The sequence below is a fragment of the Sturnus vulgaris genome, chromosome 1, assembly GCF_052056855.1.
Source record: "Sturnus vulgaris isolate bStuVul1 chromosome 1, bStuVul1.hap1, whole genome shotgun sequence".
NCBI lineage: Eukaryota > Metazoa > Chordata > Aves > Passeriformes > Sturnidae > Sturnus > Sturnus vulgaris.
This window is the reverse complement of record NC_142243.1, coordinates 148,543,472-148,570,914: the sequence shown is the minus strand read 5'-3', so window position 1 is coordinate 148,570,914 and position 27,443 is coordinate 148,543,472. Positions and strand designations below refer to the sequence as shown.

Sequence of the window (27,443 nt, the reverse complement as noted above, 5' to 3'; positions counted from 1 at the left end):
TAAAGTTGGAAAATAAACCCTGGAGTGATACCTACTTCAGTATCCCAATCTTCAGCTGCAATCCATGCAGTATTTCAGTTACCCCATAAACATCTGCCAGTAGGTGATGTGTTGACACGATCTTTTTGGCGTTAAGATGAGAGTAGTTCTCTTTCAAAAATGATAATCCACACATGTGTCCATTGTTTAGCCAGTCTTTGTCATAGAGATATTTGGCACTCCACCTCTGTCCTGGGGTAAGCAATAAAAAAATTGAGGGCCATCTAAAGCCACAGCAGAATTATATTTACAATTAGAGTATAATTATGTGCTGCACTTGCACAATATACGAGTTTACTTTTAGTGGATTAACAAGAAAGTCTTAAAAAGAAATTAGCCTGAAACCTCAAGACCCTTCAAAATGGCATTTGAAATTAAAACCTAATCATCTTTGAAATAAACCTGTATATTAAGATTTATGCTGTTATCAAAATTAAAAATAACCACAAAAAACCCGTTTACATTGGCACGTTATTTGTCTAAGTACTGCAACTTACTTTTTTTTTTTAAAGAAAGCCTAAATTACCTAGAGAAATGTTAGAGTGGATTTTATATTCTATATATGTATATATAATATACATATCCTATATGTCTTTGGACATATCCAAAACACCCAGTTGTTTCTAAAAGACAAATGCTGTGCTTCAATACTGAAGTCAGTATCTATTTATTAGAAGCCAGGAAAAGGTTTCAGGATTTTATAAATGCCAATATTGGCTTTTGCATTTATGTATTAGCATTTGCAAGTTATTATTAACCACAAAGATTTTAATATAGTACAATTTGTAATTTCTTTTAACTGCTTTTTGGTGTAGTATAATCTGTCAGTTTATGCATGCACCATATAGCTTATACAAATAGTAGTGTGATGAATATATATATTATATATTAAATCTTAGCATAGTATTAAAATAGAAACTATGTAATGTTAAAATGCTTTTATTTGTGTAACTAACTCAGATAATAGTGTGAAATAGCTATGCTGTTTCTCACATTTGTGGACTATCTTATCTGAATGATAACAGTGACAAAAAACAGGACACCAAGAAAAAAAATACTGAATCTCCATTATCAGAAAGTGTAAAAACAAAAGAGAGCTTCGAGAAGAAATAAAATATATTGATTTAAACTATAGGATAGCATGCAAACAAGTCAAAGGTTAAAACCAAGCAAAAGAACTCCTGGAACATCTAAACTCATAGGAATGTCTGAATATGTATAAACTCTCATGAATATGCATTAACCCATGTAATGTAAAAGTATTTAAGAACAGTGTTTTAAGGTAATAGGTATTTTTTTGTTTTATCCCAGTGCTGGATATTGTCTTTTTTTATCCCTTATTTAATTTTCAGAAATATAAAGAGTGAACCTTACTTTCCGCAAGGAAAAGCAGGCATTTCAAAACTATCTGTCAGCAGAGCTCTTATGCTCCCCTTGGAGGTGCCCTTCACCAGACTTCTGTAAGTGGGCCTCAGGTCTCCCCTGCTGTGCCTTAACCCAACCAGCAAGAACAAGTTTGTGGCTAACACTTCTACAGTAGCCACATAACTACTAAAAAACCCAATCAAATAAAAAACCCCGTAACAAAACAAAACCAAAACACCCACCCAAAAGTAGAAATGCATAATGCTAATTATTGTAATGTTACTGTTTACAACAAGGCACCCAGAGGGACTGACAGCATTATCTTACACTCGATTTCAAATCACACTATCATCATAGACAGAACAAAGAACGGGTTGATGGAAGCCCTTCATACCTTTCAGGAGAATACCCTGTCTATCTCCTTTTTGCCCATTATCCCAATACACTTTAAAATACTGACATTGAGAATGACTTTTTTCTCCTGACATAGAAAGAAAAGAAGTAATGGTTAGGAAGGGAGAGAAGATAAAAAATTAGGGACACAGACTCGCATAGCAGGGGAAAACAAAGTACCTAATGCAGTGCAGGGAAAGAGCACAAGACAAATTAACTGGGTTTAGTAAGAAAAAGCTGGGCTGCTGAAAGAGACACCACACAGAACTCTCAGACAAGACTCTCTACCACCAGTTTTGAGTCACACTGGGGCATATGAAACCAGCTCTGTTTTCCTAATATTGCATCTCAAAAATAGCTCACAAAAACTCTGCAAACAATGTTCATATTTCACTTCTTAGATTTAGAATGAAAGTAAATTTGAGGTTGTAGTCTTACTGCCCTTTTGAAACAGCTGGAGTGCTGGATATTTCACCAGAAGATAGGTATGTGCATTTGTATCAATAGTTAGAAGAAAATACAAAAAACTTACTTCCAAATTCTTTCGTTTTTCTCCAAATAACTGTTAAGAAAAATGGGTTTATCACAGAATAATTTTTAAATTAACATCTACCTAATCAAATGTATTCAGTTTAATAGCAAATAGTTTTCCTAGTTCTTATAAACTTGACCTAACTATCTGAATTTCAACATATGCTGTTTGTGCACTACTGTTTACTCTAAGATGTGCTAGATTTTTCCACATTTTAAATTTCAATTCCACACTTTTACACAGTTCTGGGCAAATGTAAACATTATAAAATTGCAATTACTATGAAATGCCATTCACAGCATGTTTCAGTGTACTGTGGTACTGAGTCCTTTTCCTCTAAGAAAATATTTAAATGAACAAATGTGATTCCAAGTATTGGCAAAACAGATCCCTGAACAAAAATGATTTCTTTAGAAATGCTTTCCAGACTACACTGACATAAAAAAGTGCTAAGGTTTAGAGGGAATTAAGTTTCAATAAGTAAAACAATGGTAACTGAGTTGATGGATAAGATTTAGCATAGCTGACCACGATGTTACTAACATAAAAATGAGTTTCTGCTCAGAGCCAAACTTAGAATCACTTGCCCCAAAGAAGCGGCACACGTAACACAAAACAGACAAAGCTTGAACAATTGAAGCAAATTTGTAACATCTCTGCTCAAAAATCCCAAGCAGGGCTGCAGATAAAGGTGGTTTATCCATACCTGGTGGATCTCTGCAGATGTAACAGATGTACTGATCTGGAATGCTGTCCTCCAACAGTCCCATGCATACACTGTGCTGCCAACACAAGCATTCTTCACACTGATGTCAGAAAAAAAACAACAAAAGCAAAAACTAAAACTGAGATGAGTAGATGCCATAACTCAGAAGCTACTTCTTGCATCATCAAAATGCAGAGAACAGCACTTTAATTTAAATAGGTGGTTTGAGCAAGATTATTTTAGTTGAGCAATTTGTGTTTGGGTAGACAAAGACATCAAGCTAAAAAAACCAGCTCTAGATCTGAAAGTTACCTCAACCACAAACTCTGGACTGGAAAAAAAAAGAAACTGAAGATGTAATATTAAATAGCATTTTATTACAACATTCAATATTTTAGCACCTACATATTTAGTAGTGAAACATAAGACAGGAGTATAATATTATAGTAAAGTAGAAAGATAATGTAATACATTACAGCATAACAGTGAAAAGTAGAAAACTCTTCAGTTTAATTATTTATATTTACAAAGCATCTCTCCAGTGCGCTAGAAAGATGTGCTTTTAATATCGCACCAATGGAAAATCTAAAAGAAAAAGAAAATTAAGAGAAAATGAAAGAGGAGAAACAAGAGAATAGGAGAGCAAAATAGAAGTGGCAAGACATGAGAGCCTAGAAACAGCAAACTGATTGCTCTGTGAGACAAGCATGAAGAGGAAAAATCAGGCTGCCACTGGACTTCAAAAACAGGCAGGAAACTACCTCTTAATAAAGATATTTCCCTTTTTCAATTCTGTGCTTGTCAGTCTTTTAAATATCTGCTGGCTCACTGCTGAAAATTTCTCCTCTTTGCTTTGACATGCCTTTGACTACCAACCTGTTCAAAACACCAAAGTCACCTTTCCTCCTGTCACTACAGCTAGCGTCCCCTCCTGTCTCCAAAGATTCTTGTACCAGTCCATTTTTCCACAGTGTTACCACAGCTGAACTCCTGCTCAGTTCCTCCAAGGGAGCACTGCATTTCAGTCTGCTCCCAGAGACAGCCTGTGTGCCCTTCATTTCCAGGGCTCTGCCAGTTCCAGAAGAGTAAGTCCACTAACACATGACAGCTCTACTTGTTTCCTTTAAATCTCAACTAAAGGGCTCCATACTATCAACAGGAACTGTACCACAGTACTAGTTGAATACAAACCTGATTTTGAATGGGGATAAAAAACACAGGAGGTTCATGACCTTTCTAAAGTTGTTGACAACTGAGTTCTTCCTTATTGCTTTTTGCATCTGATTTAATCTCTGCATTATAAATTGCTTGAGAAAAAAAGACTTGAAATTACTCATGGATGGGAAATACTCTCCTCATTGGAGTACAAAGTAATGAGCAGCAAGAGCTGCAATCCATCAACACCTGAATGCTGTGCAGATATGGTATATTCTTCTTCCCTTTTATCTATACCAAGTTAAATTCTCAGCAGTTTCTAAAAGCTGGTAGTAATATCCAGTGTGAGAAGTGCTATTCTAAAGATGAAACACACATCACAGTACTGACAGTATTTAGTGTCTGCACAGGAGACATGTTGCACACAGAGGAGGGACATTTATATTGAGCAGAGAGGTTTCTATAAATGGTACTGAAAAGCACAAGGGCCAAGTCAGGAGGGCTCATATGATCAGGATGGTCTGGGGAACAGAAGCAATGGTTTGTGTGTGGCTGAGGATACTGTATTCCAAATTTATCAGCTGGCTATAAAGAAAAAGATTACCTAGCAATTTGTCCTATATATCAAATTGCTAGAGGAACCCCATCCTAGAGAAACAGCTCTGCATCCACTGAACAGTCAAACGAAGTGCAGAACAAAGAAATATTTTGTTCTTGTTCGGTTATGTATAGCTGTCTACATAATTCCAGTCTGTGGTACATCAAAAGGGCACCTTCACAAGCAAAACATTCACATGGAAAATATAACTCCACACATCAAATTTCTTTACCTGAATCATAAAGCCATTTTCTTCATCAAGTTCACAAATGCATCTAACAATTTCATTGAGAGCATCATCTTCATCCTGAGACTCTTCAAAGTTAGTTGAATCAAAATCCTGATTGTATTCATCACCACTAAGTAACAAACTCTCTGTGGAAGAATCATCCAAGAACTCCACATCTGAAAGGTCTAACAAAAATAAATACACATGAAACTGTGTGGAGAGATATGATAATTCAAAGAAGCACAGGGAGTTTTGACAGGTAAAAACCTTAATCTGCATTAGCAAAAAATTCACTCTCAAACACACTGCTGGTATATGAGATTTCAAGATGAATCCTGCCTTTAACGTGCTCTCCTCAGATGCAGAGTAGCAACACTTACCCAAAGTACAATGTATGAGGAGTGTAAGCATTTTGATTTAAACAGATGAAGGATAAATCAGTCACCATATTTATAGCTACAATCTCAAACATAAGCCAAATTATTTCCTTTAAAATTGTCTTTCTTAACAAATTAAACCTATAAACTGAAATTTGCTGTTCATTCAACCTACTTTCTCCACTAAGGTCAACGGACAGGATAGCTCTTGGATACTGGTATGAAGTGTTCTTCTCTGAGAACATACTGCGCAGCGTCAGAGAGCTGCCCGAGGACCTCGTTAAGGGAGAGGAGCACCTGTCCAGGAATTCAACAGAACTGTCTTCATAATCCGAGTAATCTGAAAAGTTAAAAGAAAAGAAGTTGCTCTTACAAAAGTAAAATTTATAACAAATTAAAAAAAAAAAGTGTATAAATTTTACTGCAGCATCATGTTGACAAGCAAAGAATATCAACGCTGAGGTATCAGGACGATGAAACTGTAAATAAGAAACGACAAAAGCTCTTTGTAACATTTTATTTAAAATTTTCCAGTAAGGAACATAATCAAGTTTGATAGATAAGCATCACCTATTGTAACTCCCCCATTTCCGAATGTACAGAGGGTAATTTTTCCTAGAATATTATGCAGTCTTCTTTTTCACAACTCATCCTGCACCATCTGCTATCCTTAGAGATGCTGCTGGTGACTTTCTCTTTTGCCTTGTCTGTTTGCAGCACTACTAGCATTGCTACCTAGAAGCAACCATAGACTACCATCAGTTTAAGTGATAAAAGCTGGCCTGCATCCCTGCAGAGGAGCACAGGGAGCCCAAAGGAAATTGTCTTTGGATGTTCCCAGGCCCATCCCATGAGACATGAATGGGCCAACAGGTCGTGGGATGGGCTAGGGAGCATCCCAGGAGAGTACACATACACGAGCCCAAAGGAGGAGAATGAGCAGGCAAACAACACAACACTCCCGGGCCAGGCCTCTCACTATCACCTCCATTATCCATGCATGAAACCCATCAGGATGTGTTACCCACAGCAGCTCTCGCTATCATCCTCTGGACTAATGGCAATTGCAGCCCAGGGGGACTGCCAATGGGAGACACTATGGGATGTGGGGGAAAAAAATTTGGGTTTGCAAATGATTTACTATTAAATGTTGAGGGAAGAAAAAATAGGTGGGGAATATGGATGGACTGAAGTGATTTGGGGAAGAATAATTATGGAGAGAACACAGGAATAACAGGATAAAAAAAGTTACATATGCATAAAGTTTTGTGTTCAGTACACTTGCCTGGCCACATCCTGCATCCAGTCTGTCCTGGCAGAGGTTTTAAGTCTCTCTCCTTGAAGCCATTGAAAAGTTGTCTGGATATAATCCTGGAGTTTGGACCACTGCACCTCTAGAGGTCTCTTCCTACCTCAACTATTCTGTAATTTTTATTAAACCTCATTTTGAGCACCGCAGGTCGAAGGGTCCATATATCCGTGGTGTCAGCACTCAGAGACTGCAGTGACAACAGTGCCAGCCCCATGCCAGGGATCTCTGGTCACAGAGGCCCATGAGCTCATGCTACAGCACCTGCAGCCAGTTCAAGTATCTGACTGCTTGCACGGATCAAGCTGGACCAGCTGATGAGCAGAAGAAATGGCCTGGGAGCAAGGGGTCAGTGGGTCTGCAAGGGCCAGCTCTGGGTGGAAATGACTCTCTAAGCAGGTGAGCTGGGGTGGGGGGCTCTGGGGACCCAGGGAGTCCTGGCCAACACCAGGAACATGTGAGAATACACATGGAAGTGAGATTGTCTGTACTGCAGTGGGGCTGCTGCCCCACGAGCTCATATCTGAAAGCACAGAAATTGGAAAGACTGGGATCCAGAGGAGCTAGTGGGCAGATAGTGTCTGGGCCCACCTATTGCAGAAATCTCCACTGTACTTATACATCTCTGTATTATCTTCCTGCTCAGCCAGAGAGCAGAGCAGGATCAGGCTGTTATAGCACACACACAAGCACAGACAACATCACGTGGACTAAGTCATGTAATTTCAAACATTAGGGTTGGAAGGGACCTTAAAGATCATCCTGTTCCCCCCCCCCACCTTCCAGTATAACAGGTTTTTCAGAGGCCTATCCAACCTGGCCTTCAACACTTCCCAGGATGGGACATCCACAACTTCTCTGACAATCCATTCCAGTGGCTCACCACCCCCACAGAAAATAATTTCTTTTGAATACTTAATCTAACCTAGATCTACCCTCTTTCAGTTTAAAATGGCTAACTCTTGCCATTCACTACACTCTCTATTCAGGAGTCCCTCCCCATCCTTTCTGTAGGTCTCCTGTAAATACTAGAAGCCTGCTATAGGGTCTTTCCCCAGCACTCTCTTTTGTATGAGAGCCTAAACAGGCTCTCAGACGCTTCTCATAGGGGAAGTGCTCCAGTCTTCTGATCATCATCTGGCCTTCCTCTGGACCCACCTAAGCAGGCCTATGGCTTCAATCAGTAATTACAAGTAGCTACCCATTTACTACCCTTAAAAATTAGTACTTCAAATATAAGCAAGTAATCAGATTACTGCACTTCCATCCTACTGCAGGAAGCATTCCTGCTCCCACCTACCACTACAGTTTTCCTGCTGTGGGTTCCTAAATATCCTTCTCTCCTAGATCACCTTCCATGAAGTAACTTTGCTCTTTACTGTCTCTGTCCAAAGCACACTATTTCCAGCACTTCCCAAGTGTATTCACTGTAGAGAACTCAAGGAGCAGCTGAGTTGATTATTTCATGGTGGACTGGCTTCCAACCTCACTGCAACAGAGCAGCATAAATAACAGGCATTGCCTATTTTCTGCTTACAGGTGGGTTTTATACAACCAGTAAGCCACACACATACCCAGAGCACAAAACCAGTCTTTACTTTTTGTTTTGTCTTAAAGCCTTCTTCAAAACGTACCTGGGGCACACAATGTACCTGCTCTCTCTTCTTGCCCAAAATGCCTCAATTTCATTTCAAACAAAAGGAGCCTCACACCCTTACACTTCTGTCCACACCTGGAGTGGAGTGACCTAGCCCTGGAGAGAGAGTCCTGTTTCTTTTGACAGATGGGCTTTTTCAGGGTCAGACACTGGAGTCACAATCCACTGGGGCATTTTAAATTTTTCCCCAGTGAAAAAAAGTCCAGATTGAATACCTCTAGATTGCTAAACCCAGATTTTCACAAGATGAATTTGCAAAGAATAAAATGCTCAAGTTTTACTCATGCTGCTTTTTGCAGCTGGATTTAAGATTTCTATTTGTTGAGACACTGGGCATATTTTCTTCTCATATTTACAAACACTGGATAAGGCTCCTAGAAACTGGAACCTAATTATGGTACCTCTGCCAAGCTTCTAAGTTTCAAGACAAGCTGGCAAAAAGATCAAAGGAATAAAAAGATGAAAACAAACAAACCAAACAAAAAACAAGCAAAAACCCCAAACAAAACAAAACAGACTAGCCAACAACAAACCTCCTTATGACCACAAGAAGATAAAACCAAAGAACAATACTAGGCACATACCTACCATTTATCAGTATCTTCTTGCAAATACTTAGATGCCTTTCCAGTGCAAGTAAGAAGCTCCCAATGATTTTTAAGTAAAATATGGAATTGGAGTTTATAGCTTAAAATTATATTACTCCACTATAAAGATGACAAAGTACACAAAACCTACAAAATTGCACTTCATACTAAAGCACTGCATGATCTGGAAGCATTTTCATGTTATAGCACAAATTTTGGACAGAGAAACACATAATCCACAAAATATAATCCCCATTTGTCAAGACAAGACACAAGGCTGTTATAACAGACATCAACCTCAGCTGTGCAGGATTTACTGTTAAAGAGGGGGTGCACTGCATACAGCAAACCACTGAAATGTAGCAACAAACCAGACACTAGAATAATTTTAATGTCCAAGCAAAATAGGTATAACATGTACACAGAGCTTCAAACGAAGAATTTAAAGAGATGAAAACAATAAGCGTATCTTTTTGAGGAAGAAAAAACGTCTGTGAAGTAGGTGTCTATCAAATAGAGAAAGACAGGCTATAAATGCTAGAAAAAAACAAGTCCCAAGTGTCCTTTTCATATTTAACGCTAAAACTTACTCTTGGACGTTTTTGAAATTTTACATTCATATTGTTTACAAACAAGTTTTACTATCTACTGCTAGAAATACACTCGTGCCTTTACTTACTTTAAAAAGATATAAATTGAACTTACCATGCTGTTTTGATTTCTTCTTTTTTTTCTTCTTCTTTTTCTGTTTTGGTTTATGATCTTTTTCTTTCTTCTCCTTTTTCTCCTTTTCTTTTTCTTTCTTTTTACCTGAAATTAAAATTAAACAATTCAAAGCACCTTAACCTAAACAAGGCATTCAAAATTGAGTGCTGTAGCTGCCTACTCAGATCAAAATGATTCAGTTAATTTACCTGCAGTCTTGGACACGCCTCTTATTAATTGCTGGTATAATAATTCAAAGAAATCTCATTTGACAAATAATATTTTATCATTTTAAGTATTTCTAAGGTATCAAGGCAGAAAAAATACAGCAAAGTACACAAAATATGCAACATCGCATAAACAGCTTATAACTTTTATTTTACTTACAGTTTATAACAAAAAGATTTGGGCAAGAGAAAAAGCTTTCCACAAGTGCGAAATTCCCAATTTTAAAGGTTACATTGTCCTAAAACACATATTAGGCCTAAAGAAAGACATTTGAAGGAAATTTCAGTATCACAAATCTGCTACTGCTGTCAGCCCTCTGCACTATACAGAGGCATCCTCACAGAAAACTGATTCTGACTCGAATTGGACACATTTTTTACGCTGCAGTTCCCTTTTAAACCAGTGCTGGTATACACATGAGGACAAGCAATTTGACTCTGAAAAATTATTTTTATCTTGTTAATTCTCTCCAGACAAAATACATCCCACATTTTCACTCCACAATAACTTCTTAAGTTATCAGCAGTGAGACAAATAACAAGGAAATTAACCTGCTACAAAAAACAAGCCTCAAAGCCAGGATTGTTCCCTGCACACAAATTGGAGCAGTCTTATCCTCTTGGGGAGCACAGAGACAAAACTTTGACCTCCTGGAAGAACAAGATAGATTCACTTCTGAATTCTCACCAGTCTCTAATAATTTATTTTATTTTGAACACAGGATAAAAACAGAATCCTCTTAATCTGTATTTTATTTCATGAATTACAAAATGTGTGCTAGTAACCTTTGTTTGTTCCTCCCGTCTTAAATCTGACAGTACAATTAAATAACCAGTATTACCCATTGTACTTAAAAAGAACCCAATGAAATGAAAAACCAGAGGCAGCTGGCCTCTCATAGGTACTTTAGGATCCTTCAAACTGCTTGCTATGGGCTCTTTCATTTTATCTTAAAATTATTCTTCTGATACAAACCTGTCATATACATAAAAACTCTTTTTAAGATCTTAACAAACAAAAGTGCAGCTGGGCCCAGGAAATATCTTATGCTTTTACATTTGCCCTTCAGAGGCAGGAAGAGTTAGAGAATTTTTCTTTTTTTTGTAAAAATAATATTGCTCATTACATACCATATGTTGAAGAATTTTTCTCTTCCTGTTTTCCTTTTCTTTCCATTCTAGCTGCACCTGCAAATTGAAGAATATATCACATAAGGCCAATGTGTCTGATGACCTAATTTCTGGTAAAAGTCATTAGACTGTTAAAAATCCTAAGGGCACACAATAATAAGAAACATACAAACAATACAATTATTTTTAATGTCATTTTACAATTATTTTTATTGTCTAAAGCACTGGAAACAAAAAGTATTGTAGTTTACCAACTTCTGAATGCTTGTCCTTCTCAATCATGTTCTTTAATATTTTCTCCTTCAGACTCTCAAAACATTTCTCCTTTATGGGCACAGAGCACTGTATCTCTGTCCCTTCAGAGCTCACTGATGTGGAAGACCTCTTTTTTTTACTATTCCCTTTGGGTAACTTGAGACTATTGGTTAAAGGCATTTCCAGATGCAAGGCATGTACATGGGACGAGGGTGCTGAAAACAAGAAGATGGATTTACTCGGCATTCCATAAGGATTGCAGCCAGCCAGGGCTGGGTCAGATCATTGAAATGTCAATAATGGTCAAACCATCATCACACTTAACAGATCATTATTAAACATGAATGCTAGATCTCAGTCTGACATACAAGACAATACATGCCACAGAAGGTTTCTTCCTATATTTTGGAATTTGCACTCACTTTTAAAATACCTGTACTGGTTGAAGTGTACTTCTGCTGACACTTTTAAGCCTTTTTGTTTCCTTTTTTTTTTTTACTGTAATAGGAACCCATGACAAGAGTAACAGTTAAAGGTGCTGACACTGTCAGTATCATTTAAGTTAATGCTCCATTACCTTAACAGAAAAATTAAGCTCTGGTACAATATTTTTAGTCCTATATGTAAAACATTTCTGTTTATTGAGTTTTTAATTGACTTTAATAATATTTAACTAATTCACTTTCTTTCATCAATCCACATTTGAATAACATGTAAAAGTACTGTGATTTGTCAAAATTCGGCATCATACACTGACAATTCTTATCTTGTACTATTTAGAAAAGTTTATTCAGTGAAATATTTTGTTATTTTAGCTCTTTATCTGATGCAAGTTAGTAAGTAACAAACTGAAAACAAAACAAAACCGAAATCATTATTTTCACTGCTAATATTTATACTATTTTTTTTAATAATCCAATTAGAATAAAAGTTATTTATAAAGAACATCATTGAAGTAATTCAAAACTCTCTGTTAGTGTGTCCATCAATGTTGTTAGAACTTCAAGATTCCTCTATTGAAATTAGGAAAGCCTAATTTTCATCAGATCCTTGGAGACATTATAGGACCATACCAAGGACATATTGTATAAAATGCAGCTCTGTGAAGTCATAAATGTTACGAACAAGCTCCTGTTTGTTCTGTTAATGTTCTGTTAACTGTGGAAAACACCCTGTTTATATGTTAATTGTTGCTGTTGTTCTGTTCTGATTCCCACCCGCTGGAGTTGCCTCGCCCCTACTCCCTTTCCCTCCCCGTCGGTAACGCCTTCGCTGCTCCCCAAATGGTGCCTGGCAAATAAGAAAACTGCAAGTGCTTATGGGACACAACTCAGTAATAAAAAACCCCTAAAAACAACGAGCCAGTATACCATCGAAAACTAAAAATGGTACTCCCAAGTAAGAAAAACAGTGAAGAAGATGAAATCACCAACCAGGACTCTCTTGCCTTGTCACCATGACCTTAACATCACCCGATCCACATGACACCCCTAGACTAGGCGCTACACACTCTCCTGAACGACTCCTGTGAGGACAGAAAGCCCAGCTCTGCTGCACAGCAAAGCTGAATTTCTCTGAATCTGCCGAGCTCCCTCCCGGAGCTGATTTGTCAACAAAGGCATTAAAACAGGAGCAGGTCTCCTTGCCCTTATTTATTTCAATAAAGGGTTCAGGTTTTTCGGTGCCAGCTGTAAACACTTGAAGGCATCAGATACCTTTTGTGTCTCAACAGAAGAGCCCAACAAAAGCATAAGCATGTTAAAAAAAAAAAGAAACAAAACCTCCTGAAAAATACCTGCTATTGGCCAAGATATTCAGATATTCAACAAGGCAAAATACAAAATATAGAGCTGATCTGGAATGCATTAAATAAGCAGCATGAAGATAATTGAGTAACTTCATCCATCATAAAAAGATTCTGGGGAAAAGGCAAGAACACCTCAAGCCTTCCCAATAGGGACAGACAAACCCGATTGTACTGGGATACAACGCAGCTCACACAACACCTACTCCCACTCGTATGAGCCTTCCTGGGAACACATCCAAAATGACACTAGCTGGAAAGCTGAAGTGCCAGCAAGAACAACTGAAAGTGGTTCATAATCTCTCACACCACACAGCACTTTTACAAGCCACGTGTCCCCAGCTGCAGGACAGCTCTGTGCTGTGCAATCCGGGCAGCAGCAGCTGCCCAGTTCTGTGTGCTGGCTCCTGCCACACCACAGGAGCTGCATGGCCACGCCTGGGGCTACCTGAGTCTTTCCTCTGCCCCAAATAAACCACTTCACCTAAGACCATACTCCTTTTAAGACTGATTCAGGCTCTTGCCTATTTCAAGTGCATTTAGCTTGCTGGAATACTTATCATTGACACAAAACACTACTCAAATTATTCCTTTCTTGGGTTTCCTAATTACCATTTGTCTCTGTTACAGGACTGAACTGCTCTGCCATCTGTAGAGCAATAAGTATATTTTAGCACATTAGTAAAAGAAAAAAGTGACACTTTCCCACATCATCATGCTATCAACGTCTTGTCTCATTTCTAAAAAGAGCGCTAAAGGATCACCCAAATGCACGTAATTCATTTAAGTCACTGCCTTTTTGATGAAAAGATGTGAGAACACTCCACCCAAACAATCTCAAGAGAAATTTAGTCTCAACATTAGATGAATTAGTACTTAAACTTTATTATTGAGAAGAAATCCTGACCTGACATCCAAATATGATTTAATACCAACACAACAAATTTCAGTATCTCAATTTTCACCACAAGCACATCTGACAAAGTAACCTGTAACTGCTTGAGGGAACGCTTATATTGGTCAGAAATCTCTCTAGTCAAGCAAATACCTATCTTGCTGTCAGAACTCTCCCAACTGCCTTTCTTTAGTATCTTCAACATAGAAACTGCTATTATGCCTGTGCACATTGCAATGTTATTCTTGGATTTTACTTTTCTTCATTGAAAATCATTTTACATAAAGAATCTTAAATTCTCAAATCCTACATAAAGTGTCAAAGCTTGCAAAGTCTGCTTTTCAATTGTGCAATCACTATACCTTACACATAACTACAAAACTGGACAAGGCAGTCAGTCAGAAGGGCAACAAATACAACCAGGAAATATTAGTTCCTTTGTGAAAATACTACCTTTTTTTTTTTTTTAACTGCTACTTTTAATTGCCATTTTATTCCTGTTAAGGAGTCTAGCCAGCCACCTCCCACACAGTGAACGTGGGAGGTCTGCAGTTAACACTTAGCACAGACAAAGACGACCAGAGATTAGACTTGGTAAACTACTGATTTTGTCACCATTCCAAGATCAATTTTATCACTAGAAGACTGATTTCAGATCAAAAAGAATGCAAACCACAGCATTCCCAGTTCAGTTTATAACATGGTTCCAGTGCTACTTCTCCTGTAATGGCACAAAGAAGTGACACAAGCCCCCTCAAGCAAGTACAGGTACAGGACAGGATGTTTTGCCACAACAGCACAACTGGATTGGCAGTGGGACTGCTTATTACAATGCATAAAGCTCAAATGAATTGTAGCAATCTGAAGCACCTTATTTTGTTGACTGATATTCTATTTCATGGCTTTCCATGTTTAAAATAACATCATAAATATCATTATCTGCATTAATATACAACTTAAATCATTGCAATAGAAATATCAATCATGCTGGTCATGATTTAGTGTTTTAAATTCCCGTTGTATAGGATCAATTTTATGTCTAAACAGACTTTTAATTGCATATTACAGATTAACACTGGACCCTGCCCAAAATTATGTCTTTAGCAAGAATAAGCCTATAAAAAGGTTCTTGCTTGACTCACAACCAGTCCAAACTGGAAACTTCAGGGCAAGAGATTAGAATGGCAGGCATTCAAATGAGGCAGTAAATTTGCCTGTTAATAGATGGCTGAATTAAAACAAACAGCTCCAAAGTAACATGAGCAAGTAATAAGATGAACAATAGTTCATCCCTCTTAAAAGCAAGGTAAACGAGTAACACTGGCAAGAGTTTTTAAACAGCAACTGATCTCATTTTCTGAAAATTTTGTACATCAGCTGTTTCTTGTTCCTCCTGCAGTGAACTGTTACCAAGGAAATTATATAAAAGTATGCAATGTTTGTTTTTTTTTCTTTTAGTCTTAAATGCAAATTTCTCCCATATAGCTAACCTAATGTTACCCTACTAGCATAATCATCTATAGGTGTTAGAATAGGAAATAACAGCTAGTGATATCATTGTTATATCAGCATTACAAATATTGTATTGTTAGATTAGAAAGTGTAATATTTTCCTTTTACTTAAACTTCAAAACCCAGATTGCTTACTGAAATTATGTTTGCTCAATATATAACAGTTAAAGTAACATAAATGATGCAGGGCTACAGAAAAGATCACAAATTTAAAGAGAAGCCCAACAGAAAGACCTGAACTTCATATATTCAGAATGACAAAACTACTGTGCTTTGCAAGTATTCTGATTAACTGTGGATTTAAAGTCTTTGAAATGCTAAAGTGACCAAAGGCCAGTTTTAAACAATTTGGCAAATGAAAGCAAAGATTCTTAGTTATGTGTGTGCAGTGTCAGATGATCACAAGTAGGATTTCACAATAGTTTAGTAAAGCAATACCTCTGTTCAATAACTAATGGGTAGTGTACAGGTGTCTATCAAAGTGCACAATACTTCCATGGAGCCTTTGGATTGAAGGAATTATCACTGAGATTTTGTTTCGCTTCTGCAAAATGACTAAGTGTTAATTTTGAGCAATGATTTTGAAATCTATGTTCTAATACTATGAGTTGCCATTTATGCATCTGCACTTCAGTGCACCTAGTCCCTCTCCTCTGAAAATACCAAGTCAGTACCTTCTGAATAAAGTCACTAAAATGTGTAATTTTTAACAACGCCAAATTATTTTTTCAATTGACTCAACTCCTAGCCTCCATCAGAAGTCAAAATGTGCAACATCACAAACTGCATCTCTGGGTTTAAACGAGTTCAGCTCTGTTACAGAAGAGTCAAGGATGAGAGCAGGCTGCTCCAGACTAAATACCATCATGAAGTATCTCTGAAACTATTCACAGTTATCCACTTCAATGATTACAAAGACAGCAGGTCTAACTTAAGTGCACTTAACAAAATCTGTAATGATGTCAAAATCTAGAACTCCAAATACATCCAGACTGTGTTAATAAAATCTTAATAGCAGAAATACCATAAACAGATACAGATTTATAACAGTTCTTTCAGATCAAGAAAACACAATTACAGAATAGTGTGGATTTTACACCAGAGTTCTCAGTTTATAATGGATAGAGTCACAATGCATATATTTAAATGATGCCGTGTATTAAATTGCACTTAGGTAGATGTTTCTGCATAATGCAAATTAACTTTTCCCAATTATTTCAAGAACTGACAGGAATGAGAAAGGAAAGCTTTGGGCACCTCTACAGTATATATTTGCTTGCTATTGTTTACACAGACAATTAGAAAAGTACTGATAGAGTGCATCCTATTTATTTTCCTGAAGCATAAAAGAATTTGGTGTAATTATGCATGCTTCAGGAGTGTGACTTGAGAACCTGTGCTGTTTCAGAGGCAAAACAATGCCTTCTAACGCAGAGAATGCAACAAATTTATTCAATATGTAGACTAACTCCAGAGGTTTCTAACCTGAACTTTAAATCTACATTTTTCTTTTCCTTCCAAGATTATGAGGATAAACATGTTCCACCAGAGTTAAAACATCAGGATGAACCCAAAACACATATGAATTTTAGTTATAGTCCTAGCAATACCACTGACAGAGGCAGATAGCTCCATAAGCTGCCATGCAATCTGTGAATTAAAGATATCAAACTGCTTATATTAGTCTTTCAGGCCACAAAACTGATACTTAAGAAGTTGTTGGGCTACACGCTGCAACCTACTGAAAACTTCTAACATTTGGACAAAACGTCAGTATGAAAGTTCAAGACACAGTTCCATTTATTGCATGAAAGAAAACTGTAACATATAAAAATTTGGAGAAAAACAGATGTGCCTGGAAAGGCAAAAACCCAGAAGACAAAAAATGTAGCTGGCAAATCAGTTCCTTCAGAGCTTATAACTCTTTAAATTATATAGATATGAAAAAAGGCTCATTAAACTTTATATCCAGTATAAACTCTATCCTCTGGTAGGGTTGCAAGTACTTCCAGCTTCCCACTATGGACTCAAATAGTAACAACAGACAATTTTATCATGGAATTTTTCTCTGACACAAACTGTAGGGACATGCCCCATAATTCTGAGTCATTAAATAAAGGTGGTTCTAAATAAAACTTAATATTTTATTGCTTCAGCTGTGGCCAAGACCTAGACCCAGCTCAACAAACAGGTCCAAAGTGCACTGCTGAGTGAGAACCAGCTCACTCTGCCCCGAGCCAGGCCCATGACAGAGCAGGCAACTTCCAGCATTACCAACTATACATAACATGAGCCAGAAAATACATCAGAAAAGCCAGAAGTTAAATTTCTGTAACTGAAATGAGTTTTACCAAACAGGAAACAGATGGTTGTTGGAAGCTGGTGGGTATTTTTTATGATCTTGTTCGATGAGTGGGCAAATACACAACACTCAAAAGCACTTCTCTTAGTGGCAGAAGACATGACATAAAAAGGACTTTCATAGAAGTAATTTTCCCAGGAATCTGTAATTCTGCTGCTATGCCATGTATCAAGGTCAAATGAAGACTGTCACGTGGTTTTGCTCAAGTAATTAAGTAATATTTTAATTATAATATTTTAAAAAGCTGAAATGGTGGCTCACTAGAGATACCAATAGCCCTTATTTTGACAAATTAGTTTAAGAGATTCATAGATTATAATAGACTAAGACACAATTTAAGTGTTGTAACTCTGTCTTTTAAGGTCATGCTGTCCTCCCTTACTATCAACCACACTTATCAAAAACTTTCTGAGCAGAATATAATAATTTGATTTTTTTTCCCCTCTTCTTACTTGTCTGAATAATTTTCTCATGAAACAAAACAAAAAAAGGCTTTAAAAGAATTCTTTCTTGGAAGCCAGTTAAAAATAGTATGATACCTACATACGAGACTTGCTTATAAAAAAATTACATGAAAACCTAGCATACACTGGATGAAAACAACCCACTTTTAGGGTCTGCAAACTACTGTGTGGATCCTTCCCCAAATCTCTGTTACCTCTATCCAAGTGTTTCATGTAAACTACGGTAGTCAGTAAACTGTTACAAAGGGAGAGGCAGCACAGAGTTGCAGCACTGGGCTCCATGCAGAGGGTGATCAAGTCTATATAAAAGTTTTTGAGGATTTCTCAGAAATATATTTAAGTAACATTTTGTAGCAAGTGAAGGACATAATTTCCATCACAAACAAACGCAAAGCAGAAGAATGCTGACTGTCTTTGAGAACACCATTGTTTTAAAGCTGAAGCCACAAATTAGTATGTTAGTAAAGACTTCATTTTGATAATTATTTTTACAACTTATAGCAATAGAAAAAATATTTTTAAATACTGTTTACTACATTCCACACTCTCATTGTCTCCTTAAAGCATGTTAGAAGTGTGAAAGCAGCCCTAAGCCAGTGAAGACAAAGAATATGCAGATGAATGGAGTCCAGAAGAGAGGCAGGTTTTTGAGTGTGTAGAAAAGACAATACAAAGCATCCCCTCTTTCTGTGGGATTGAATACACACACATTTTAACCCTACAACTATAAATCTCTCTGGTTGTACACTGAGTCTCTTTACCTGACGCTGTTGTAGCTACTCTTCCATCAGTTACTGCTTTGGAAGAAAGATATGTAATCATCTGAATATCTTCCTTGTCTTTACTGGGATATTCATTACGGAAAGTGGATTCTGCAGATAATGGTGCTGTAACTTCCGAACTACGGCTTAAATCAAGAGGGAGACATGGTCCACGCTTCTCAAGTGACACATGAGCAACATCAGGTACTACATAAAAGAAAAAATGTCATATTAAAAAAGACACATGGGTCCAACAAACAGTCTGGATTGCAGCATTACATAACATAGGAACAGCAAACATCTTTAGCTACAGCAGTTCAAAATATCCCATTATTTGAAAACCATGAAAGGTCAAATTTTTATGATTCAATTTCTCTTGGGCAGTTCTTTATTAGATTAAGATACATTACCCTCCAATTTTGATGACTGTTGGTTTTGACCACTGATGGAGAACACTTTTCCATCAGTAACTGAAGAGGGAGAAGAAACTTTTTCTACAGAATCATCAGGCAAGGAGCAAGTGGCTAAACGCTGTGATCTTCTTCTCCGTTGACTATGTTTGTAGGATCTAGGGGAACTCACTGGCTGTGATGGACCTAAAAAGAGATCTTTCAATGTTCATGAAGCAGAGAGATACACCATCATCTTACCGCAGCATTTGAGATCTAAAGATGGGGAGTGCTTTAAACTGCTCTTCTTTGCAACGCTGGTAATCACAGCAAAACTGGTAAAAGTAATTACAAAACTGTGACTACCAGGAGCAAAGGAAGATTTTATGCTAAAGACATGATTCTGGTTTTCACTTATCATAAATTATTAGGGCACCTACTTCCCCACTGATAAAGGTGGTTGTTTTAGGCAAACGGTGTATTTACAGTAAGCAACCCTCCCCATAAAACCCAGGCAGCAGGTTACTTATAATGGAAGGGGGCAATAGGATTTAGCAATAAACAGAACAAATGATCACAGTTAAGGATCTAAAAAGTCATGGATAGCGTCAACATATAACTTTAAAAAATAATCGAAAATTGTATTTAATTTTATATCCCACCTCCTGCCTTCTGATAACCTGGTATCAATACTCCAACTGAAATTCAAACACACACTGCCAACGCAGGGCACAGTAAGAAGACTCCAGAACTTTATACTTAAAAAATCCCCAAACAGATGGGGGGGGGGAGGATTGATACAGGTTAATTTAGGCCTGATTCATTAAAAACAAAAAACCCACACTCCCCTACACTTCTTCAATATCACCCAGTTCCACAAAATTTTGCCTTAGAAAAATATTTAAGTTGCTATCACACTGTAACTCATTGTTCTCTCCTTTTTGTAAGCACTTTTTAGAGTCAAATATCCAGATTTAAAAATTAAGACAAGGAAAAACTAACTTTCTACTAGAGGCAGAAAAAACTTGGAAGCCAAAGATTAAAGACAACACTAACAAGATCTAAGCTACTAAGTAACCAAGATTTAAATTAGTTGTTTTTTAAAAATATTGCTACAGAGAAATCCAAATTAATCCAAAATACAAGCATGCTCCAGGAAAGCTACTTACCATTGCTCTAGGGGTGGGGATAGAAGGCGTATTACAATATGGATGACTGCTAACATTTTGTGGGGACAAAATACAACTTTTACCAATGTGTCCTGAATAAAGAAAGCTGAATTTGCACTCCTCCCTCTCCCACTCATTTAAAGTTATCTATGAGCAAAGATTAAAAAGAAACTTATCTCATAAGTGAAAATACAAAATCAAAGTTAAGGGGAACACATGATGCAGGTTGAGTCTTCCGTCCTCAATCACTATACTAAAAGGGAAAAAAAAAAGTAGCTTTTGACTTACTGAAACCTGCATTTATGTTAACCTTTGGCCTCATCATTTAATGTTCTTTAGGCAAAGAACCTGATGCTAAGCAACACTAAAAACCTAATGTAATCTTAAAAAATTATAGAAATACCTTAATATTCACAAAAAATAGTGTATTCAAGCATGCAGCATAAAGCTTTCCCTATTCTTCTGATAAACACTATTTTCATGCTTGGCAAATCAGTTACACATGTTAAGAAGCTGAACACCCATTTTTCTAGGACAAGGAAACACAACTTTTAATATTTCTCCACCACAGATCTTGAACCCATCTTCTCTTTCACATCGTGTTTGGAGGAAATATCACATAAAGTGATGAGTGCCACAGCCAACAGGTGCAGAACATCAGCCTGCTGAAGGTGAAGTTTCTCAGAGAAGGAAAGGTCCACACCAAGGTGTATGTCTTTTCTTTTTAATGAATCAGGCCCTTTTCAGAAGGGAGGTTTGATTTTTCCTGTATCACTGTTAATGCTAGTGTGGAGATTTAAGCTAGAGGAAAAGCCATGACTCTATAAATATCAATATATTATTTAAATGTATTATTTCTGGTAGAGTAATTCAAATGCCTTATTATATGACTTGACTTTTAAAATTAGTGAGCTGCCCCTAATTCTCCCACTTGGACATTTTATTTAAAGCAGATTCATTTTTAAAAGCAATAGCCATTTACAACCAAAGAAAATTTCTGTATATCTCTTATAAGTAGTTACGGTATTTTTTTTAAAATGTCTGTGCTCACTAGTTTTATTTATCACAGAAGAAGGAAGCTGAGAGACCAGCGTCAAATCCTCGACTTGTATTAATTCTGGGGAAAGTGGTGATTTAGGGGGCTTTATACACCCGGAAGAATCTCCAGATTCTTGTTTGCATTTCTTGCTGCGAGCCTTTCCTGAAGACAAAGTTGAGGATAACAGTGCAGGTTTCTGAATGTTGGCAGAACTGCTAATATCAGCTTCATTTTTTTTCTGACTTTGTGGTTTAGGTGAAATCTCCTGAATAAATAATAAAAAATTGATACTTTTATTTCAGTTTCTTCGTTGTGGTTCTTGTATTCTATTTTGATCTTTTTAAAAGCAATTTCAGTACTCAAACACATTATAAAGCAACATTATTTTAAATACAAAAAAAACTATTTAAAATGCATCACATTAAATTTTGCTTTTTTTAAAGGAGCACTACCAATTGTTTTCAGTATTCAGAATACTCAATTCTTACTATTTGAAATACCTGTGAAAAGCCTGAAAATAAAACATTCTCCCTCGAGTCCCAAATTAAAAATTCTACGATTTAATTTTCTCTTTCATCTTCACTGTCAGTGCAGTCTCCAAGCAGAACCGAGAGAGCATCTGTTCCCAGCCAGAACACACACACTGAGGCAGCATCACAGAGCATCTCACACTGGAAGGGACCCAGAGGGATCCTCAGGTCCTCCTCCCTGCTCCTCACAGGGTTGCCTACTGCTGAATCATGACTGGGAGTGTTGTCCAGACACTCCTTGAACTCTGGCACTGCTATGAGGAAACAATCCTTCCTCAGAAGGATTGCAGCTCTAAAAAAAAGGCTGCCAAGATTTTCCCTACACAGTCATTTCCTCAAACAGAGGCAAAAAAAAAAAATTTAAAAAATAGTTTTCCTGTGGAACTGCCTATCTTTAACAAGAAATTTGTATTTTCGAGAACCTGAAAAAGTTGATAATGCTCCTTTAAGGAATGTCTGAAACAATGAAAAGCTTCCAATACTGAGCACACTCTCACACAACCCCTTTCAGTGCTGGGAGTCTGGATTTCACCACATTATATGTTCGCGCAAATATGAAGAAATCACAACTTCTAGCACCACAGGGTTAAATAGATTGCTAACTGTCAGAGGAAAAGGAGCAGATAATGAGGTAAAACAGTTTTTGAAGGAAGTCAATATATAATGCATTTTTCCCAATTCCTCAATTTTTATCCTTCTTAACACAAACAGTACTATTTTTAGACCATTGGCATGCATTGACAGACATTAGCATTTTAAATTTTTCACTGGAATTTTTCTTCCTACATTACCAAAATTGTGCATGTGTTATAACTTGCCTAATAAGGGCAAACTGCAGTATCTGAATATAATTTCTTAGGCCTGTCTCCCTTTTCATCCCAGTTACATCACACGGCATAGTACCATCTAATAAAACCATAACCAACAAAGCAGAGAGGTATTTCTAGAACATGTGCACCACTTTATCCAAACTACAAACATCACATCTCCAGTGATTTGAGGGTATTATTGAGTTTTGTTATAAATTGCAATTTTATTTTCCACTAGAACTTTCCATGTTCCAGTGGAGGAAAAACCAAAAAAAAAGCAAAACAAAACCCCACAAATGCACATTCTATGTCTGTAAAAGGGTGCCTCTGAACGCTACATGAATGGCTTGCTGGGAGTATCCTGTAAAGATCCGGTGCAAAACATCCCATTCAGCAGACATCAGCTCTACCTTGAATAACTCCATTACACACATACTATGTGCAGTTTATTCATTTATATAAAATATTCCATGAACTGTAGAGTATACCTATGCTGGTTATGAGAGGTATTACCAGAAATTAATTAGAGTCGTAACTTGTAAATAAACAATTTTATTGTTCATCTTCACAGATGTGAAAGACATACTACAGCATCCATTACTTTCAAATTACAAAGTTATTTAAACAAGATTAAAAAAATTAAATTAAGATTTTGATAAGGTGCTTAACCTCTTAACAGGACAAATTAACATTAAAAACCTTAATGAATTAATGTTATCCATCTACTCAGGTCTTGGTCAAAAGGAAATATAACATGACATACCCTAATACAATTAAATAAACTACTGTATCTGCAACTAATCATCTGAGGTTTTGGGTTTAAGACAACTGTAAACTAAAAATCTATAAATATAAACAAAAACTTGCATCAACAGAGTCAGTTTTCGGCTATTGGCCTGAATATTTCTACCATATTCTGTATTACATTATTAAAAAAACCTACAAGATATTTTATCCATTCAATTTTATAGCAGTAGCAGACAAAGCCTCTAAGGAATGTCAGCTTCGCTATCAGAAAACCTTTTGGGGAGGTTTATAACTCGGCCATTTTCATTTCATTTTGGGCAGGAACTCAGTGAAAAAAGCTTTAAGCTCAAAAAATTTCCTCCCCACAGTCAATAATTTAAATATTTGTGAGGTTTCTGTTTTTATTTAGACACAAAGGAATAGGACAATTTAAGATTTTAGATGCCTCTTTAAAGGAGCTCAACTGTTATTTCCAAAAAATGAGGTTTTTCAGACCATTAGCATGTAAACAATGACAGAGACATCTTGTTTTTTATATCTGATCAATAAAACAGGAACAGCCGAGTTACTAAGTCTAAGAAATAACAAAAAGGTTATAGTAAATATGCACTGCAGTTTATACTGTTGCATACACAGTCTATGTAAACCACAAAGTCCCATTCACCGCAATGGGATTCTGCATGGCAAGATTTACATTGTAATGATTCTCCCAAAAACAACATGCTGTAAGCCATTTCACAGTTTTTTGCACATTGAAAATATCACACACAGTAGCAAGAAAATCATAGCATCTTTAATATGCAAAAATTTGAGAAATGGAATGTCATGTCAGTACACTGTAAACCTTTATGCAAAATATCGGTCAATGCATTGGCACCGCAGGGGCTCCGCCGGCCCTGACAGTGACAGCATCAAAAACAGAAAATCAGGTTCCATTGACTCTCATCCAATGCAGCATCAATGGAAAAACCAGAGCAATGTAATTATATATCAGCTCTAAAGAACCAGTACAACCAAAATATCAAATCAGGTATGGGGTAGGGACTGTTCATAGAGTGTGCCGGGGCTAAAGAATGGAAGTGCTTGTTAAAGAATTGCAGGCAGCAAGGCTACTTTGTTCAAATGCTGCTGTTAAAGAATGAAAATGCATACAAAAAAGCTGTATTAAAGATACATTAAGGCTCTGATTTAAATAATTGGGAAACAAAGATGTCCTGAATCAAGACTACTGTTCATCCTTAGCTTGCTTTACCATGCTCAGGCATTCAGCCCTTTTAAAATGCAAGATAATGCACAATTCCGAGTCAAGCAATGCCTGAACACAGTGTAATAAGCCAAAGACAAAATGGCAGCCCCCAGATCCTGCCAATATGCAGGTTTAAAAATCAGACCCTTAACATTATTTAAAAGTTTCTTTTTTGTATTTATTAAAATACACACCCTTGCAAAATGTATGGCTCATTGAGCAGTTCATAAAACACATACAAGCCTACAACAACAAATTCTTACAATATAAAAGAAACTTCTTTTAAAAGAAGTTCTATATGATGCCAAAAACCCTGTTTCAAACACAAATCAAATTTGTGTAAGGGCCTGTTTCTAAGCCAGTTGTTGTTACAGCTATAAAACTGGACCTTGGGACACTGGTCTCCTCATATTTGTTGCACGGAGACTTTATGTTATTTTGTTTTCTGTTAGTTTGTTAACACAAAAGCTCGTTATCGAAATTCAAGTCAACATTGTGTTTAGAGACAATTAAATTCCATACTTCTGGCTCTGCCAGAAATGTAAACATAAGATAAAATTTCAGTTCCCTGTTATATCTGAAGGGGAAAATTTTAATGTTGTAGGTACTACATCTCCATGGCACACTCCAGTGGGAACTTTGCAAAAGAATCAAACTCTACCATTTCATACCTGCTCCAGGACTGGAGCTGTTTCTTTGTTGCCTTCCTTTTTTTCAGCACCATCTGCAACAACAGCTTTGGATGCCAATAAACCTTAGGAGAAAAGTTGCAGATATTTTTAGTTAGAAGCACCTTGCAACAAGAATTTGTAGAAAAAAAAGCAAAATATTGAGACAAGAAATATGAACTGCACAAATCTACAACATGAGTCTTTCTGAAATCGCCCCACACAAAGCTGAAGATTTTAAATTAGAAGAAACAAAAGTTAAAGGGCATTCCAATGATGACATGCTTACATAGGAAGCATTTCTTTGGCATATTTACTGACAAGAAAATCAAATTATCAAAATAATAAAATCATTAAAATAAGGCCTTGCCATCCTTCCAAAGCCCAACCACTTGAGCTTTAAAACCAAGCGTATGATACACAAGTAAATTTTGTAAATTTTATTTACAAAACTTTTCTCTCTCTCCCTTTTCCAGTCTTTGAGAAATTCACATCAGAATCTGTACTATCACTTCTTAACTACAACACATGCAATCCTTTTTTAGACATAATACAACAAGGGATTTAATTTCCAAATAAATATTCTCAGCAGTGGAGCTCCCAAATTACCTCAATAAGTTGACCATATTGAGAGCAAACAATATACTAGAATATATAACTTCATTCACAAACTCAGATACAATATCACTATTACAAAAAAATCTGTGAAGACAAGGGGAATATAAATACAAGAAAGCTTTCTGCCAGCGAAGCATATGGCAAGAGCTGCAGTTGTACCTCACACAATGACTTTAATTGTCTAACAATGCAGAGACAGAAGAAGTTCTACACCACTAAGAAAATACAGAACTGATAAAACCTAAAAAACATAAATCTGAATAAAAATTGCTATTATAATCTCTGAGAATGTCAATATTGTGAGTGAGAAGTTGAAGTCCTCAAAAATAACTTGACAAATTGAGTGGGAATTGCTATTGCATTCTATAAAAAATTAGATATGGCCAAAATTAATTTAAGGTTCACAACGTCCAAGGAATTATAAAATAGTGAAGTCTGGGCTCTCAGGAACTGTTCAAGACATTAAAATAAAACAACAAATTCAGCATTCAGCAATAACACCAAGTGTTTTATGTCATTTACTATTTATGTCAGATTAAGTTATGCTTTAGTGTAGGCTAACTAAAGCTAAAGCAGAAACTTAGTCCTATTGTATAAAATTATCAGGTAAGGTTTTAATTCTGCATTAGACTACATAGAAGATTTTGATTTTATGGACTAAAATAAACATTTGAAATTCAAATTATCCTATTTAAATCAAGTTGCAAAAATCGCAGTGTTCTTTATCTTTGCAATCATGAATTCATATCAAAAAGCATAAAGTCCTTTTCAAAATCAAGTGAAGTTGAGTTTTAAATACAAAAAATAACCAAGCTACAGTTTACGAGGAAGCATTTGTGGTTCTATAAGCCACAGGTTGCCCAGAGAAGAGTGCCCCATCCCTGGGGGAGCTCAAGGCCAGTCTGGATGGGACTTAGAGAAAGCTGGTCTAGTGGATAACGTTGGAATTAGATGTCCTTTAAGGTCTCTTTCAACCGAGACCATTCAGCGATTGTCAGATTCTCTGATTTTTAGTTCTAGCAAGATGATCCCTGCTCAGAAATTCAAGCTCTTAAATCGATCTAGATTCAGATCTGTCAATACATAATCATTATGATTTCCTTTTTCTCTACCCCATGAGGTGTTTTTCTAACCAGGCACCATGCCTGTAGGACAAAGCAACTTC

General features: G+C 36.6%; 1 protein-coding gene across 13 annotated transcripts in view; it reads right to left on the bottom strand.

Moving 5' to 3' along the window:
* PHF20L1 (PHD finger protein 20 like 1) overlaps nt 1-27,443 on the bottom strand; it is a 53,251-nt gene that overhangs the window by 5,782 nt on the left and 20,026 nt on the right. For 4 of the 13 annotated variants that reach the window (XM_088179519.1, XM_088179528.1, XM_088179533.1 and 1 more), the window contains 12 exons: nt 25,664-25,746; nt 21,673-21,925; nt 19,474-19,659; nt 19,064-19,270; nt 11,262-11,480; nt 11,011-11,067; nt 9,653-9,757; nt 5,570-5,734; nt 5,021-5,202; nt 3,036-3,135; nt 1,799-1,885; nt 36-231 (listed from right to left, as the gene is read on the bottom strand). In XM_088179519.1, the coding sequence (XP_088035645.1) occupies nt 36-231; nt 1,799-1,885; nt 3,036-3,135; nt 5,021-5,202; nt 5,570-5,734; nt 9,653-9,757; nt 11,011-11,067; nt 11,262-11,480; nt 19,064-19,270; nt 19,474-19,659; nt 21,673-21,925; nt 25,664-25,746 (1,840 nt within the window). Of the gene's footprint in view, nt 1-35; nt 232-1,798; nt 1,886-3,035; nt 3,136-5,020; nt 5,203-5,569; nt 5,735-9,652; nt 9,758-11,010; nt 11,068-11,261; nt 11,481-19,063; nt 19,271-19,473; nt 19,660-21,672; nt 21,926-23,535; nt 25,747-27,443 lie in introns of those variants that run through there. The other 9 variants (XM_088179548.1, XM_088179556.1, XM_088179566.1 and 6 more) reach the window with 4 other exon arrangements.